At 65.8% G+C, this 17809-nt stretch overlaps 1 protein-coding gene across 1 annotated transcript in view; it reads right to left on the bottom strand.

The window, feature by feature from the left end:
* The window catches only part of LMX1A (LIM homeobox transcription factor 1 alpha), a 101192-nt gene that overhangs the window by 15869 nt on the left and 67514 nt on the right, over positions 1-17809 (bottom strand). The window contains exon 3 of the mRNA XM_045838601.1: positions 10935-11167. Coding sequence (XP_045694557.1) covers positions 10935-11167 — 233 coding nt within the window. The remainder of the gene's footprint in view (positions 1-10934; positions 11168-17809) is intronic.

Raw genomic sequence — 17809 nt, forward strand, 5'->3', positions numbered from 1 at the left:
GCTCCGGGCGCCAAGGTGCGGAGCGCAGTGCAAGGGCCTGCCGCGGCCACACTCCGCTTCCAACGAGCTCCCAGGCGAGGCGGGCGCGTGAGGCCGCTTTCCTGCGCTTTACACGGACTCTCCTCTGCGGCCGTTTATTTACGCCCTGCGGACTCCCGCGCGCGGTAGGAGAGGAGCGGGCGGCTTTATCCGGAGCGGGGTGCGCACCGCCCGGCTGGGAAGCGAAGCCCCCGCCCGGACGCAGGGGCCCCTGGACCCAGAAGAAGAGCTGGTCCGGACGGCGCGTCTGTGCGTCTGTCCCTGTCGGAGCACGCGCAGAGGCGGGAACGTGGGGATGAGGCACAGAATGAGCTCAGCGCACAGGCACATCCCCAGCACCTGCTTTCAAACACCCTCCTCCCCACGCCCAGCCCCAAGGCGGGGCTCCGCCAGAAGCCAGCAGGCGGATTTGTGTGGCATTACTTTAATTAACTCTGCAGCCGCGCAGGGGACGCGAGGTGGGCCCTAATCCCTCCGCTTGACGTCACTTGGGAACAGGACCGGCTAAAAAGAGGACCGGGGACAGGACGACCCCGTCGCGACCCGGGCCCTGCGCCCGGGGGAATTAAGGGAAGGAGAAATGTTAGTACACTTTTAATTGGAAACCAAGTCCTTCTTTCAGAGCGGCTTGTTTATTCAGGGCCGGCATTAGAACTCAGGGGAGGCTTTAATTGAAGGGCCGGCTTTGGAGATTACGGTGAACATATGGCCCCAACGCTGGGCTCTTTATCTGCATTTTCTCATAAAACTGCCGTCCGTGTGTGCTTTCTGCGCTCGTCCTCTTCCATTTCTAAAGGCCTTTGAAGAGCGGGAAGAATGTGCGGAGGATGCGCGCTCTCTTCAAGTGCGCGCTTGGCATCCAGCGCCTGGCGCGCCCCTCACCCACCGCCCCGCATGCCCTTGGCACCTACCGCCTCGCGCGCCCCGCCCCCACTGGGCGCGTCCGTGGCACCTACTGTCTCGAGCGCCACCTCCCCGGCCGTGCGCGTCCCCGCCCCACCGTGCGCGTCCGCAGCACGCATCGTGCGCGCCCCTGGCACCTACCGCCTCGCGCGCCCCGCCCCCACTGTGCGCGTCCCTGGCACCTAGTGCCTTGCGCGCCACCTCTCTGGCCGTGCACGCCCCTGGCACCCGCTTGCACGCTGGACACCCACCATCTCGAGCCTCCCACACGCCTCACACCCACTGTGGGGCACGCTTGACCCGGCGCAGAGGCTGCCCCGGCCTCCAGGGCACAGGGTGCCCCATCGGCTGCCCCCTGAGAGGGAAGTGAGTGCGAGAAAGAAACGGGACTGGAGGCTGCCTAGCTGGGGTGTGGCTGTGAGGCAGAGGCAGGAGGCAGTTGCCAAGGTAACCGGAGCGGAAGTCCCACCGCCACCTTCCGTTCCTCTAAGGCGAGAGAGGGAGCTGCTTCCGGCTCGGTCGGGGCCACGGCTGGTACAGAGGGAAACAGAAACGCGGGTGTCTTGAGACGAGTTCACACTTCTCTCGTCAATCCATCAGTCCATCAATCAGTCAATCCCCGTCTATGTGTACATCCTTGCAAAGTCCAGCACCCACCACCCCCGGCTGCTCTCCCCCACCCCCACCCCCACCCGGGCCTCACACCTGCAGCGGCCAAGCAGGGCACGAAGCACAGGTACATTTGAATCTCTGAGGACCGGTATTATTCCTATCACATGACACGCTCGCCCAAAAATGTTAGTCATTGTTTACTGAAATTCAGAACGAACAGGGTTTTTGTTAGCTAAACCTCACCACCCCGCTCACTCTGAGAAAAAGGCGCTCCTTTATCTTACTTCCAGAGCCTTCCTGGTTCAGCACCAAAGCTGGGCAGCTGTGAGGAACGTCGGGCGGGGGGCCCCATCTCTGCCCCGGGAGCCCCCCCTTGCTGCCGGAGCGATGGCCGCCAGCCCTGGCTGCCCACGAGACCCACCCCGTCTGCCAGGCACCTTCCTCGGGGGTCCCCAGTCTTCCTCGGAAGACAGAAGCAGAGCAGGTTTAAAGGCCGTCTGCTTTGAAGAGCGGCCCTCACGGGGGCCTGTAATCTTGTTGGCCTCCCCGTGCGGGTGCTGACGACCTCCCTCCACGGGAACGTCATCTCCGTGAGCGCAGAGTTCTCACCCCGGCACCCGGGACGCCCCTGCCGCCCGGCGAGGGCTCCGAAATGTCCGCCCGTCAGCCCAGCCTCGTACACCCGTGCGTGTCCCCACGCCCCGAACCCAGCCCTCGAGCGGAGCAGCCGCGCCGCACACCCTGCGGAGGACGGGGGCTGGGCCGGCTCCCCCTGTTCCCCGCGGTGGCCCTGGGGCTCCTGGGAAGGCGGCCTGCGCGCTCACCCGGAACGCCGGCTCGGCCCACGACCCTGCTGAGCGCACGCATGGACACGCACCTCCAGTCCCGCCCGGACTCACCGTGGAAACACAAGCGTGCCTCGGACTCCCCGCGTGGAAACCTGGGTTTGGGCCCCTAAGAGTTCAGCAGGTCTCAAATCACCCGGATCTCCACACACCTGTGCAGCACAGCACACCGAAGCACGCCGGGGAAGCCGCGAGCTGGCCGCCCCCCAGCCCTCCCGACCTGGGCTGTGGGGTGGTCCTGGGCCCCTGATGCAGGGCCCAGGGCATTATGGGCGGGGATTCTTCGTCCTGCCCAGTGGACGGCCTCCAGCACCTCCAGAGCCGCTGGGGAGCCTGTCTGTCGGAGGAAACTCTGAACCCACGGGGCGTGGCTGGAACGTCTGAGCAGGAACCACGGCGTCCCCTCTGTGCCTCCTCCGTCACCTTCACCACGCGGGGGAGTCTCCCCTCACTGAGCCCAGGGGCTGGGAGGCCGAGGTCACGGGCGGGCTCTGCGCAGCCAGAGACACCCCTCACTCCTCACGCTCCCCAGCCCTGCCGCGGGGTGCTGCCACCACACCCGGACAGGACGCACAGACCCAAGGGTACGTCTCCCGAGAGTGGGGGTCCGACAGATGGCGGGTGCTGCGGGCCAGCCTGCCGAGGGGACGCCCTGCTCGGCCCTGATTAGCCGCACCGCCGCAGGCACGCGTTTCATTAGCGGGGCGGCGGGCGGCGGGGCCGGTTCTGCTCGCCGGGACAGAGAGGGTCGCCTGGTGCTTCCTGCCGCCGTCAGATACACGCCACCAGAGGGACACAGCCGCGTGCTGAGCAACGGCAGAAACAAAGCGAGGCCCCCAAACCAGGGGTGGCACGTGGCACACACTTTGCAAGAAGCGCTCTGAAAGTACGTCCACATGCACACACACACACACACACACATGCCGCCCCCGGGGCCTGCCGAGCCTCACAGGAGGTGCCCCAGAGAAGCCTGGGACGGGGACGGGTGACTGAGGAGGGACTGACGTCAGAGCAGAAGGTGCGCTGGTGCCGGACCTGCGAGGGGGTGAATACGGTTCAAACCACCTCGCTTCCACTGCTGTGATGATCGTGAGAGCAGACTTGGCTGGGCGCCCGAGGTGTGAAGTCCAGCTGAGTGCCGGGAACACGGGCACCCCTCCAGAAGGGCACCCCACCAGGCACCCAGGACACAGTGGGAGGCCAACAGACGCAGCCCCCCGCCGGACCACCCGAGTGCGGATTCCGGCTCTTGCCGTGACCGGCTGGAGGACCTGAAGCAAACGGCTCATTGGTCGGTGCCCGTCTCCCTGCCCTGGAGGCGGGGACTCATCCCGACACCGCCCTCGCCCTCAGCTCCATGGGAAGGTCACGTCTGTGCACGCATGTCAAGTGCTGCAGGCGACACGTGGTGCAGAGTCACGGTCCCAGAACCGCTGACACTGTCCTCGCCACCTGAAACTCGCCACGGCCGACCGTCCACGGGACCCAGTTCCTTCCCGCACAGGGGTTGTGCACAGGAGGCGCGGATGCCCACAGCCACCCTCCCCGCGTCACCGGCCTCCGGAGCCACAGCCCGCATTTTCAGGGGCGGCTCAAATCAGTGTCGCGACGTGTGACCCACGTGGAAACCCAATGACCGTCCCGAGAAGGGAGGCAGCGCCTGGTCTGCAGCCGCGCGCCGCCTGTCCCGTCCCGGCACCAAAGACCAGCTCTCCCCAGCGCCCAGGCTCCGGGAAGGCGGGTGTCGGGTGTCCTGCCTCTGTAATTGGCAGACTTAAGTTCTTACCCTGGCTTAGCCCTGACCCGCGTGTCCTGTGTCCCTGTTTCTCCCTCCGTCCCAGGGAGACTAAACAAAGACGCCAGCAGATGGGGGTTCGGAGCGGGAGCGGAGAGCTCCGCCTCGGGCGGAGGGCAGCACGGAACTCCGGCCGCCGGCGTCTGGGCCGGGACGCGAACGGGAGACCAAGGTCGGTTTTGGGAACGCCCCGGAGGGCTCGGGCAGTTACAGCCGCCTCTCGCGGACAACCCAGAGATGCCGGATGGGTGAACCCCGAAAGCCCCGCCAGGCCCCTGTGCTAGTCGTGCGTGAACACATGCGCCCCTCACGTCTCTGTGACAGCACCAAGGACCGGAGAAACACAACGGTCATTGCGTGTTGACTCTGCCCGGGGGCCTGCCCCAGGGCCCGGGGTGGGGGGCGGTGGGGTCTTCCGCGTCTTTGGTCTTTTTCTCGGCACCTGACGCGGTGAGGGGCCGCGGGGAAGACGGCAACGCATCTGCCTATTGCTGGAAACTTGAGGCGTGTACGCCGATTCCAGAGCCCGGGGCCGGGTGTGGGGGAACCGCCCTGCGGGGCGGTAGGGTTCGCAGTGGCCGTCCTCAGCGGTCAGTGGGCTAGGAAGTCCATGGGGGGAGGCGGGACTGGGAGAATAAATAGAACAAAAACTGTCAGCTCGAGCAGGAAGCGGAGAGCCCACCTAAGTGTTGAAACTTTCACGTCACACACACACACACACACACACACACACCCGAGTATAGTAGGGAGTGATAAAAAATACCTGTTACTGCCTGACTGGTGTGGCTCAGTGGACTGAGTGCCAGCCCGCAAACCAAAGGGTCACCGGTTCGATTCCCAGTCAGGGCACGTGCCTGGGTTGCAGGCCAGGTCCCCAGGAGATCCGCAGACCCTGCCGCTGGAGAACCGTGTTCCAGAACACGTTCTGCCCAGGAATGAGGAGACACTCGGGCATTCGGAAGAGCTCCAGTCAAAACCACTCCGAGCCCCCGTCTCCGCGTCTACGAGGGAAGGGTGGCTGAGCCCCACCTGCCCTCCCCGCTCCTGCTTGAAATTCCCGAGAAGAAGGGGCAGCCGGGTCTCCTCCGCACTGGCCTTCCGGGGGCAGCGCTAGCGCTGAGTGGGGACGGGAGGCCTCCTCTGAGACACACAGGGGTGACCCCGCCCCTCTCCACTTCCCGGACCCCAGCCACCCCCAGCGACAGGCCCGCTCTCTGTGCCACCCTGAGGTGCCCTCGGGCTGGCTGTCCCAGGGGGTGTAAAAAAGAGGAGTAAAGAAGAAGATGAGACGTGTTCGGGGTGCTGCATCTTCAGTGACAGGGCTCACAAGCCGGGAGTCCCCAGGAGGACCGCACCCCTCGCCCCGCAGGTAAAAGTCACACCTGCTGCCATCCGCAGGGGATCCGCCCAGCCCCAGGTCCTCACACGTGGCCTCTTCACGGTGTCACAGGAAGCCACAGGGCCGGCATGTCCCCCACTTCTTACCCACCATTTGGGAAGTGGGGTCCTGGGGGAGGGACGTCAGCTTCCCCAGGTCGAGGCTTGCGAGTGGAGGGCAAGACCCCAACTCCGACCCGCCGACCCGGAGATCCCCAGCCCTGGGCACCTCCCCCACACCTCCCGCGGACTTCCCCTTTTCCGTCCCGCGTTTTAAAGACTCGTGACGGCAGACTGACAAGATAATCCCCTCGGAAGGCAGGCATTTTCCGGGACACGAGAGGCCGCGGCGGCCTCGCTCTAGTCTGATTTATTGGAGAACGAGGAGAGTTCTGAGAGAGGTTCAAGGAAATACTTCTGTAATGAATGAAAAAAAAAAAAACCGCAGCCCCAAGGCTGTGGGAGGAAATGAAAACCGGTGCCTGAGCACCGGGGCGAGGAGGCTGACTCGGGGGGAGGGGGAGGGGGAGGGGAGGGAGGGGTGTTGCACAGCGACAGTGACGGGAGAGGAGCCCCCGGACCTCCCGCAGCAGCCGTCCGTCCGCCTGCCCTAAGGAAAGTGGGGCGGGCAGAGGGCTGACCGCCCCGGGGGCGGGGACCTTCCTTCCAGCCACAGGCGGAGACGCACACTGCGCGCTGGGCCCGGTGCTGAGGAGCTCGGAGGCTGACGGGACGAACAGCACGCGTGACCGAGCACCCACTGCGCGCCGGGCCCTGCCCCAGCGCCAGGTGCACACAGACCCTGGGGACGGAGCGGCCCCCGGGCACCCAGACCCCCTCCCCCGGGAACAGAGGCCCGGGTCACTGAGGTCACTGCAGGGAAAGCCTCCGCTGCGGCAAACGCCCCTCCCGGCGGGGACCTCACAGCCCCGCGTCCTCTGGGGAGTTCCTTCTGCTGCAGCGGAGCTCCCAGAACAGCCCCCCGCCTCCTGAGTGGACGCCGGACTCTCGGGGGACACAGGACGGGGTGCCGGGCCAGCCACTCTCGGACTCGGGTCTGACCCAGGAGCAGCCGGCGCGCCGCGAGCCCGAAACGGCTTGAGCCTCAGGGACGGTGACAGGCGAGGAGTAAGTCCCGGGGGCCACCTAACGCACGCTCTCCCCCTCAGGGACGAAAGCCTCCCGGCGGCAGGGAAGCCCAGCACAAGCCGGCAGAGACAGGGCGGTCCTGGGGTAGGACGCGCGAGGAGGAAAGGAAACCTAAAAGGCGCTGTCCGGGGGAGGGGCGAGCGTGACCTTCTGTCTGGGCACGCCCGATGACCTCAGCGGCGAAGGAGGGAACAGACAGCTCCACACACACTTGACCTAGAACAAATGCGCGGCCTGGGCCCCAGCTCGGGGCCTGGCACGGATGAGGACACCGGCGGGGAGGCTCCTCACGTCCAGTGCGGCCGACGACCGTTCCCTGGCCACGGCGGGGCCGACGTCAGCGTTACAGGTTTTTTTTTAAGATTTTATTTATTTATTCTTAGAGAGGGAAGGGAGGGACAGAGAGAGAGAGAGAGAGAGAGAAAAACATCCATGTGCGGTTGCTGGGGGCCGTGGCCTGCAACCCAGGCATGTGCCCTGACTGGGAAGCGAACCTGCGACACTTTGATTTGCAGCCCAGGCTCCATCCACCGAGCTACGCCAGGCAGGGCTCAGCGTTACAGCTCTCTCGGGACGCGAATCAGAATGTGCGTGCACAAATGCGTGAACGCGAGGGGCAACGACATCGGGAGGGGCCGACGGAGGGCCCGGGGAGCCTCTCTCCCACTTTGAAACCGTTCTGTCGACGGAACACTTCGTTTCTAAATAAAAACGTTTCTGAAAATCGCTCCCCCAGGGCATTCTCAGGTAACCTCGGATGTTTGAAGACAAATGCGCAGGCAAGAGGGGCTGATCGCTGAGAAACGCACCGTGGACCGGGCAGCAGCCACGGGGGCCCCCGAGCTCCGACCCCCACGGACGGGTCCACAGGCTCTTGGATTCATGGGCCCCGCCGACGGATGACAAGCAGCAGAGATCACGTGAGCTAGCTCAGGCCTCACGTGGAAGATCTCAGTCCCCCCTGGGCGGTACATCCTAAAGAGATTGTGGCAGCTTTTCAGATGGGGGGGCACCCTCTGCTAAGGGGGGGGGCGGGAAGGGCGGGCGGGGAGAGGAGATGCAGGGCGTGCGTGGATCTGTCCCGGCTCAGAGGGCTGCCACGTGTCGGGAGGCTGACGGACTCCGCACCACCCTCGTGGCACACGTGGTCCTGAGAGCAGAACCAAGGCCAAGGTTGAGGTCGCCCACAGAGACAGACCACGTGGCCTGTGATCGACCCAGACTGGCCACACTCAGACCGGAGGTCCGGAGCCACCCAGGGCCGGAGACGACATGGTGGGCATTGGGAGTGGGCGGCCTCCGCAGTGCACGCCAGTGACAGGGGCCTGAGTGTTGGGGGCTCGTCCCGGAGCCCCGGGGCGCCGAGGGGCCCGACAAACGCAGAGACAGTGACCTGATTCCGGCTGCAGGGCCCCATCCCCCGAGCCGCTTCTCCACGGCCACCAGCACCGCAGGGACCGGGACCCGAGGAGCCTCCGGCCGCACCAGGAAAGAGACTGGCCGCCGGGCACCTCCTGAGTTTGCTGTCCCATCGGGCTGTGAACGTGTCACGTGCTCTGGGACGTGGGGACTCTGGCATCCGAGACGGAAGCAGGAGGACCCGACCCAGCCTGTCCTCCGAGGGCTGCAGTCACAACATGACTGACCAGCGGGTTCTCGTGCCACAAAGGCGGCCAGTCTGCACCCTCGTCGGATGCAGTTCTGATCTCCCTCGAGCCGAGGGCCGCCCCTCACCCATCCGAGGGCCCCCCCTGCGGGGGTGACTCTCACCAGCCCCGTTGTCTTATTTACACGAAGCTGCGCACGCTGAGTTATTTCTCATTTAACAAGCTGTTTCCCCTCCTCGAGACTCTCTCCAGCTTGTCAGTGACCCCCTAAAACGCACCATTTAAAGGCAGCCAAACACCCGAATGTGCTATAAACGACCCCCCAAAATAAGGGAGCTGCAGTTCCGAACTAGGAACACTGTAGTTCTATTATCAATGCACCGCCCCCTTCGGTTCCCGTCGGCTTGAAGGTCGCCTGAGCCCCAGGTGACATTCCGCCCCGCAGGCCCCCTCCCAGCTGAGGACCGGGGCATTCCGGGACGCCGAGGTCGGGTTCCCTCCTGCTGTCGCGGGCAGGGTGTCAGCCCTCCGTGGGCTCCGAGCGTCCCCGCAGGCACCCTGCCAGGTCTGTGCCGACCACAAGCCAAAGTCACCTGCCTCCTGCGCCTGCGTCCAAGGTGCCGACTCACACGTGCCAGAGCAGACATCTCCCCCCGTCCACTCCACAGGCATTCGTGGAGCGCCCCCCACAGGTGAGGCGCCCCGGACACAGGCGAGAGGAGACAGTTATTTGTGTGGGGCCCAGAACCGCCTCTCTGACCCCTCTCGGGGCGCGCCCATGGGTCCTTACCGGTCACGCCCTCTCTCCCTGCGCCCGCTGAGCTTGGCTGAGGGAACAGGGGTATGAGCCGCTCCAGCCCCGTGTTCTCGCAGCCCGCCCGCGGGTTCTGGGTGAGGGGCTCTGGCCCACGGTGCATTTACGGGGCGAGACGGGCAAGGTTTGTGTGGTGGACCGCAGGAGCGCTCCAGACAGCACCCCGATCCTGGGTGAGACCCTGATGCCACCTCCCCCGGAGCGAGAGTTACTTCCGAGTGGACGGGGACCTCGGGGACCTCGGGCATCGTGGGGAACCGTCCTCCCCTCCCGCCTGGCCAGCAGCCGCTCCAACAGGCAGGCTCCGGCCTGGGAGGGGTCCGCTCCGGTTGCCAGGGCGACTCTGTGATGCTCCCCAGGTGGGCCCGACCACTCTCCTTCTGTCTACCTGCGGTGTGAGCCCTTGGTGGCTCTGCCCCGTAACTGAATAAACGGACTCTAGTTCTGCTTTCTGAAACTGGGAGGGGGCGGGAATAGGTCTGACCCCACCATGGAAAGGCGACACCTAGGTCCTCCTTGAGTCCGTACTTTTCCAGCCTAAATATCCATACTCATGTCATCAGATGTCCTTCAGAGACTTCCCCGCCCCCACACCATTCCTGCCACTCATGCCTCGACTCCGCCCCCCGGTGCACAGCCAGCCCCCCAACCTGGCTGCTGAATAAACATGTGAATGGATGGGCCAGGAGGCTCTGGTTTGTCCGTATATCGGCCTCAGAAGGACGTGCCCAGGGCTGAAAGGGGGCCTGTGGTCGCCCCCTTGCTCTGGAAATCCTACTTCTCTTAACTCCACGTGGATCCAGCCTTTTCTTTTTGTCTTTGCACATGGGGGGGAGGGCAGAGGAGGCAATACTCGGGTGCCCCCCAGTGAGTTTGCAGCCAATGAAAACCCGCAATGGGGTCACTCAGGGGGCAAGCCCCACACCTGTGTGGCAAGGGGGACGGACCTTGGCCTTGGTCTTCACAGGAGGTAGAAGGGTGTCCCTCTGGGTGTCTGCCCACCACTGTGCTAGTCCCGCAGCATCTGAGCCCTTGGGGCATTCGGAGGCTTGCAGTATTCTGGGGTGGGGGGGGTCCCAGTGGGGGGGGTCCCAGTGGGGGGTGCTCAGCGAGATGCCCACAGGGAGAGACGGGGGGCGGGGACTGGCCTTCTTACCCCCAGTGGAGCTCAGTTTAGGTGAGGAAGTGAGGCTGCGCCACCAGAGACAGGGCAGACGGACCTCACCCCGTCACCCCTCCCTCGGAGAGCGTCCTGCACCCACACCGGCAGGACCCACCGGGAGCTTCCCCATTCTGGACGTTACGTTCAAACTTTTCAGTTGCTTCAACAGACATGGAAGGAGTGGAGGCTGGATGTGAGCTTGTAGGGCTAGGCATGCCTTCTGAGCACCGGCCTCTGCCCCGGGGAAACAGCCCACCCTGGATCCTGGAGGGATACCCAAGGGGCAGATGAGAGCTGGGGCCACAGCCCAGGGCGAACCCTAACAGCCTGCCGGTGACGGGAGACCGTCAGCCTGTAGTAGAGTCACTCCCGCCAACCCAGAGGCTGTGAGTGTGTGAGTGTCGACGGTTGCGTGCCATGGAATTTGGGGTCATTTGTTACGCAGCACACCGCGGCCGTGCTGACTGATACAAGATCACTCCCGCCTTCCAAAGGAAGTTTCTGGAACGCACAGAGCTGTGGTCCATGGAGCCAGGCCGCCCTGGTGGCTGGCCCTCCAGAGATAAGGCCCTGGGGAGCGTCACCCCTCCACGGTCCCCCCCAGCACCCCCACTCCCCACGCAGCACTCACCCGAGTCAGAGGCCGCCGGGCTCACCAGGCTGAGCAGCTCCCTCTCCTTCTCGTAGTCCCCTCTGCAGAGCAGCTGGCCCTCCTTCAGCACGAACTCGTCCCCCTTCTGTAGCCGCCGCTCGCACACGCAGCAGCAGAAGCAGCCCAGGTGGTACACGCTCTTCTGGGCCCGCATCACGAACTCGTTCGGGGCGATGGCCTCGAAGCAGCCCCCGCACTTCACCGCAAACAGCCTGGGGGTGGGGACAGAGCGGGGAGGGTCTGTGACGGGGCCGGGCTGCCCCCGGGCCTTCCCTCGAGCCGGCAGCAGAGGGAACTTCAAGAACCCGGCCGCAGGGCAGCCGGCGCACCGTGGGCCCCGCCCTGCAGAGGAACTCCCGCCCTCGTCACACGCCAGGGGCGTCTAGGAAAGGATCTCCCTTGTCTCCTCGGCCAGTGGCCTGCGTCACACCCTGTGTCACAAGCGCAGAGACAGTGTCCCCTAAACACACCTCTGGTCCACTCATTACGGCATCCAGGTCTCTGTGTCCCAACAAAGAAGTGTTATTTACTTTCACCCTCACCCGAGGATACGTGTACTGATGAGAGAGAGAGAGAGAGGGAGAGAGAGAGGGAGGGAGAGGGAGAGAGAGAGAGAGAGAGAGAGAGAGGGAGAGAGAGAGAGAGAGAGAGGGAGAGGGAGGGAGGGAGAGAGAGAGAGGGGGAGAGAGAGAGAGAGGGAGAGAGAGAGGGAGGGAGAGAGAGAGAGAGAGAGAGAGAGAGAGAGAGAGAGAGAGAGAGAGAGAGAGAGGGAGGGAGGGAGAGAGAGAGAGAGGGGGAGAGAGGTCGACCAGTTGCCTCTTGTACTTGCTCTGGCCGGGGAACAAACTCACAACCTTTGGGTGCAGGGGTGCCGAGCCACCCGGTCGCCTACACGTGGCCAATCCCGTCGCGAAGCCCCGCCCACACGTTCAGGTGCTTGTTTCCTCTCTCCGCCCATCCGCTCCCCTGTCCTTCCTCACTCCTTCGCTGTTCAGGAGCGCCCCCCACACAGGACACCACACTGTTCACGGCATGGGGTCGTCAGGCACAGACACACACACACACACACACACACACACACACACACTGAGGGGCTGTCCCGGGTCCCGCTGTGACCGTGGGCACAGGACGGCCCCCAGCAGAGTCCCCAACACGGTGGGGCCCCCCTGCTGGCGAGAGAGATGGCAGACAGACAGGGTCCAGGGAGAGATGTCCCCGTGGGAGACGAAATAAATACAAGGGCAACACGCAATGTCCCGTGAGCACAGGACAGGATGGCCCGTCTGCGAGGACAGCTGGCCGCTTGGACGCTGCGCAGGGTAGACCCCGAGTCTTCGCCTGTGCGGTGTGTTCACCGCAGAAGCTTCCTGGGACGACGGGGGCGTCAGGGGCGGGAGGGGAGCGGGGGTGAGGGGGTTCCCGAGGTGCTGCAACGTGCAGGTTGTCGCGGGAAGAGGGGGCGTCCCCAGGCCCTGGAGGGAAGAGAGCCGTCTCCGCGCCCCCTCCCAGGACAGAGGCCAGCCTGCAGGGGAGCGGCGCAGCCCGGGGCCACCACCCCACCCGTGCCCTGGGTCCCCCGGTGGAGCTCCTGACACGCCTTCCCTCTTCCTTTCACCTGCAGGGCGGGGGTGAGGTCGGTGGACATTCCCGGGGGCTGACAAGGCGTGTGACCGCCCCAAACACAGAGCCCAGGCCCCCGGCTGGACCCCCGCCCCTCGCCCCCGCGCCGGGCGCAGTGCACGGGGCAGAGAGCCCACCCACCGCTTTGTCACTGTTTGCCAACGAGAGCAAACCAGTCAGTGCTCTTCCGGGAGCCAGGCGGCCCCCAGCCCTCCTGCGCGTCCCCTCCCCAGGAAGGCATCGTGCCAGGCAGTCAACAAGCGCTGGGGATGGCGCCCCAGGCGGTGACTTCCACCCTGAGAGTCGGCTCCTCTCTGCCCGCCGCCTCCTCCGAGTGGCCCGCACTCCAGAAGTCTCCACCGGCTGCAGACGGGAGGGCCAGCGTGGGCTCGGGAGCGGCGGGAGGGAGCGGCGGGTGCTGTGTGGGTTCAGATCCGGGGCCCGTCGTGGCCGGTGGGGATAAGGACCCCCGGGGTGCAGGGGCAGCCCCGTTTCTCCCCACTCTCTCCGTCCGCGCCCCTCTGGGCGAAGACCAGGCCACGCTGGCCAGCCGCCTTGCCTCTCGTTACCCTCACTGGCCCCTGAGCAGCTCAGGGAGGAAGGCGCTCGCCACCACTACCTGTGTGCCAGGCGTGTGCACGGCTGTCCGGGCCCGCGGTGCCCCCAGCGGCCGACGACACGCCTCCCAGGAGTGGCTTCCTCTAGGGCTGAGACGGGCAAAGTGTTTGTCGAGGGAATGGGGCGATGGGGCAAAGGGAAAAAGGAGTCAGGGACACAGACAACAGTGTGGTGGTTGCTGGGGGTGGGCCGGTGCGAGGGGACTAAATGGACCCCCTCGCCTGTGCAAGGGGGTGATGGCCGGTGCACACGCCCCCAGGGCGGGACCAGGGTAACGGTGACACCCGTGTGCAGGAGGGGAGGAGCCAGAGTAACACCGTGGAGGGACCCTCCCCCTCAGGGTCTGCGGGTCCCTCCTTTCTCCGCCTTCCCGCCCCGCCCCCTCTACCCTTCCCCGCTCCCCCACCAGGCAGGGGAGGAGTGGCTGGTGGAAGCCCCACCCAGCCTCCTCCGCTCACTTCCCTCCCTGCACAGCCCAGAGCTGGGGGACGCAGAGACACCCAACTTCCGGTTCCGCGGGGAGCCCCACCTCCACGCAGCCTGCGGGGCTTGCAGCCCAGCCCTGGACCTTCTGCAGCCACAGCGGGCTCAGACACGAGTGGCCGATGCCCACGTGCCGGATTCCTGAGGACTCGGTCACAACAGGAGACCTCACGGCCCCCAAGGCACAGCCTAGTTTTAGTCACTTTTATTGGCCCTGCCTGTCTTCTGGCTCTCGTGGGTGGGACTGGGTTTGGTATGTATGTATGTATGTGTTTATTTATTTATTATTTTTTGCCCCAAAGTTGGTTCTCTGCGCAGAAGAGACCGCTGAGCTCTCTCTACTCTAAGAACACCGTCTTCCTCAGCGGCACCAGGCCTGCTGACCCCTCCGGGTCGGACACCCAAGACCTCCTCCGTGAGGCACTGAGCCGGACGGGACGGAGGGGCGAGAGGCAGGCTCCGGGGCTGCGGGGCAGGAGCACCCCTCAGACCAGCGCACCCTCCCCCCCAGGAGCCAGCACCACGCCAGGCCGACCCGCAGCCTCCCCGCCCGCACCAGGAGCCCTGGAGGTCGGCCAGGGAGAAGAGGAAGGCCACCCGGTTCAGGGCCGGAGCACAGGACCTGGGGCAGGAAGCCCTGGGCTCCCAGGCTGGTCCTCCCCCCGGGGCCCCACCCTGGGCCAGAGTGACACCAAGGACGGAGAGCCCGGAGGGACGAGTGTCCGCTCCCCGGGTGTCCTCCCTCCCCCAGCGCCAGGTCCCCAGACCCCGTCTCGGCAGGACACAGCCTCGCTGTGTGACTCTCCATCCAGACAGAGCCTCCCCGATGCATCGCCGCAAACACAGCACAGCGAGGGCCAGGGGCGTCTGCACAAACACGCGTGCACAGCACACGCCAGCCGAACCCCCCTCCCCGTGCAGCTGTCTGCTCTTTGGAAACAGGTCTCCGCAGGAATGTACTCAGCGAGTGAGTGGGCGTGTGGTTTCCAGAGAAGCCTTCATTCCGAGAAAGCCTCCGGAGCATCTTTGGAACCCCCGCTGGCCGGTGCCTCGGCCTGCTCCGCCTTGGTGCCTCCTGCTTTGCTCGCAGGTGGGGACCCAGCTCTGAGCGATGGGGGCAGGGTGTCCCAGAGCAGAGCTGCAGGCTGGCGCCCGAGGGTGTGCTAGGGCTGGAGACTCAGGTGAGCCGGGGAGGGGCGCAGACCTGGGGGACCCCTGCTCCCCGAGAGCTGCAGGAGTGTGGAGGACGCCGAGCGGGACGCCGAGCGAGACGCCGTGCAGACACCTGGATACCGCCGCCCGTGAGCGGCTGGGGCGCCGCCGCTCCCCCGTTCCGAGCCCCGGGGCCCCTGTCATCACAGCGCGGCTCGGCCCTCGTGTGTCATCTCACATCAGAGGAAGCGAGGCTTCCGGGAGACAGAAAAGGGGACTCGGTCTCCATCGAGTGCGCACGTGGTGCCAGGAGCACGGCGTTCCCACACCCACGGCCTCCCTAACGCCGTGGGGTGAGAGCAGGGGGACTAGTGTGTGACCTCGGAGAGAATCGTGCTCCGTTTCGGCCCCGTCCGGCGCAGGACCGGGGGGCTCGGAGGGCCGGCTCACAGGGTCCTCCCCCCGCCCCGCCCTGCCTGGCACGGTGTTCTCAGGAGAAATCGAAGGACCCGGCGGCTGAGACGGCGCCTCAGCTCACGAGAGGGTTTCCGGACTGGCCCTCGGCTCTGCAGGAGGTCCCAAGACTCTGCGGCCACGTGCAGGTGACAGGTAGGAACTAAGCCGATCCCTTGGGGCTCCCAGCTTCCAGACCCCCACGTACCCGAAAGGACCCCTGGGAGAGGCCTGTCCTCTGTGTCTGGGACACATTCTGCCCCTCAACACCACCAGGCAGGGGTCTCCTCTCCAAAAACGTTGGGAAATAAGGCAGCTCTCGCTGTTCCCAGGTCACACAGACACGCAGGCCGGCGGGGCCGGGCCCAGGGACACCCAGGGACACTTGAGAGCCAGGGAGACACGGAGTCACAGAAAGAGTGGGACAGGGGCAGCGTGGTGTGATCAAGTGACCTGAAAGCCAAGTCCCCTCTCCGCCCCTGGGCTCCGTGACCGTGGTCAGGCGACGGGGGCAGGCGGTCACTGGTCAGCACGCTGGGAACAGGGACGGAGCTTCCTCGTGGGGCCCCGGGAAGGAGTAGGTGCACGGATGCGTTAAGACCCCCGAACACAGCGCTCAGCGCATGGTGAACCCCCAGGAAAATGGTCCCCGGTGCAGTGGTGATGCAGTGCCGGTGGAGGCGGGGCAACCAGCGCTGAACGTGACCTTGGCAGGGGTTGGGGGGGACACTGGTGAGGAGACAGAAGACTGTGAGTGATGATGCCAGAGACCGGGAGAATCCAGATTAGCTGGAGGAGCCTGGAGAGGGAGGGACCCGGGCGGGTCGCGAGGACCAAGGGCATGAACGATGCCACAAGGTCAGAGGCCAGCTTTCCAGCCGCGCTGGCCGTGGACTTGGGGACCAGTCCTGACAACCTCAGGGGGCGGGGTCCCACCTGTGGCGCTGACCTCAGGCTCGGGTGGGCGTGCCCACCCACCCGCACAGATTCGTCTGGGTTTACCTGACTCGCAGCTCTGGCCCCCCAGCCCTGCCCGTCGCCGTCACGGCCAAGGGCGCGGCATTGCCGAACCCTCGTTCCCTCGTCCGTGTTGACACACCAGACTGCTGCCCCCGCGGACTCCCAGGCTGCCTGCCGTCTCCGCCACCACCTGCCCCACTGTCCTCTCGCCTGGGCGACGCTGTGTCCTCCCCATGTCTGCCCTCCGGGCGGACGACGGCCTCCCACACTCAGGAACACACGGCCGCCTCTCGCACGCCGGGCCGGGGCTCTGAGACCTGTGAGGGCCGAGCGGAAACAGAAGGGGCGCCCCCTCCCTAACACCCCAGAAGGCTCCTGACCCCAGGGCAAGCCTGCAAACACGGAAATCTTCCTTAGCCTTGACCCAGAGCCCTGAGGACCTCCAAGGCGGCCTCTTAAGGCCTCCACGCGGCGTGGGAGGAGGAGAGACTAAACAAACACACAGAAAACGCCAACGTGAGCCCGACTGGTCTCATCCCATCCAAACACGAGGCCAGAGCTGCTGGCAGTGTCAGGCAAGAAACAACTGCGCATCAGACACCTCTGCACCCGCACCGACAGTCGCTTCCATCCGGGAATTTCTGAGCCCGTGGGTTTAGCAACCTGGCAGGGAGGGGGGTTCTGGGGAGCCCCTCAGCAAGGCCAGGCGGCGGGGCCCTGCGCCTCCACCCTCTCCACCAGGGGGCAGCGCGGCGGCACTCATCCGGGCCACGTCGACGTGGAGACGGGTCCCCCAGGCCCGAGACAGGCGCTGGCCACCAGCCAAGCCTGTCTGCCCGGGACTCTGCTGCCGGGAGCCCGGGAGACCGTGTGGCCCGACCGGAGGGGGCATTCCTGAGCACTGGGAACCAGAAGCGTGGCTTGCGGCCTCAGAAGCAGTGACGTGCGCCACCTTGTCAGCTGGCTCCAGGTCCCTGTCCTTGAGGCTGAGCCAGCAGCACCACAATGGGCACCGGAGCCCGTGGGCCCGGGGCGGTGGGAAAGTCTGTGGGGACAATAGACGGGGCAGGGGCGTCTGCAGCCGGCCGTCGCGGGGCTCTGCGGCGGGGAGAAAGCGGGGAACAATAGGTGTCTGGCAGGGCCCGGCCGCGGCTCCGCGTCCCTGGGGCTCCCGGGGTGGGGGGGGGGCGGGCGGCGAGGAGGGCCGCACAAAGGGACCAGGGCCGTGAAGTGGGGCGTGGGCGTGGCCCGGAGGCGCCTCGCCAAGACGCGCAGGACAAGTCACTCAGCCCCTCGCCCCTCGCCCCTGGCCAACGCCGCTGGCCACGGGGGGCTTTCGGCTCCGAAGGGCAGCTGAGTCCCTCCCTCGGCCCCACGCGGCGCCCGTCCAGGGTCAGGCAGAGCAGGGCCAGCACCGTCTTCGGGTCTGACAGGACCCGGGTTCGAGTCTCAGTTGCACCTCTGAGAGCGCAGGCCAGCCGGAACGCCCGGAGGCCTCCGCTTCTCTATCCATGAGGTCGTGACCCCCAGACGAGACGTTGAGGAGACGGCACAAGGCGACACATGGG

The sequence above is a fragment of the Phyllostomus hastatus genome, unplaced genomic scaffold, assembly GCF_019186645.2.
Source record: "Phyllostomus hastatus isolate PE091 unplaced genomic scaffold, TTU_PhHast_1.1 phas_contig_283, whole genome shotgun sequence".
Lineage (NCBI taxonomy): Eukaryota > Metazoa > Chordata > Mammalia > Chiroptera > Phyllostomidae > Phyllostomus > Phyllostomus hastatus.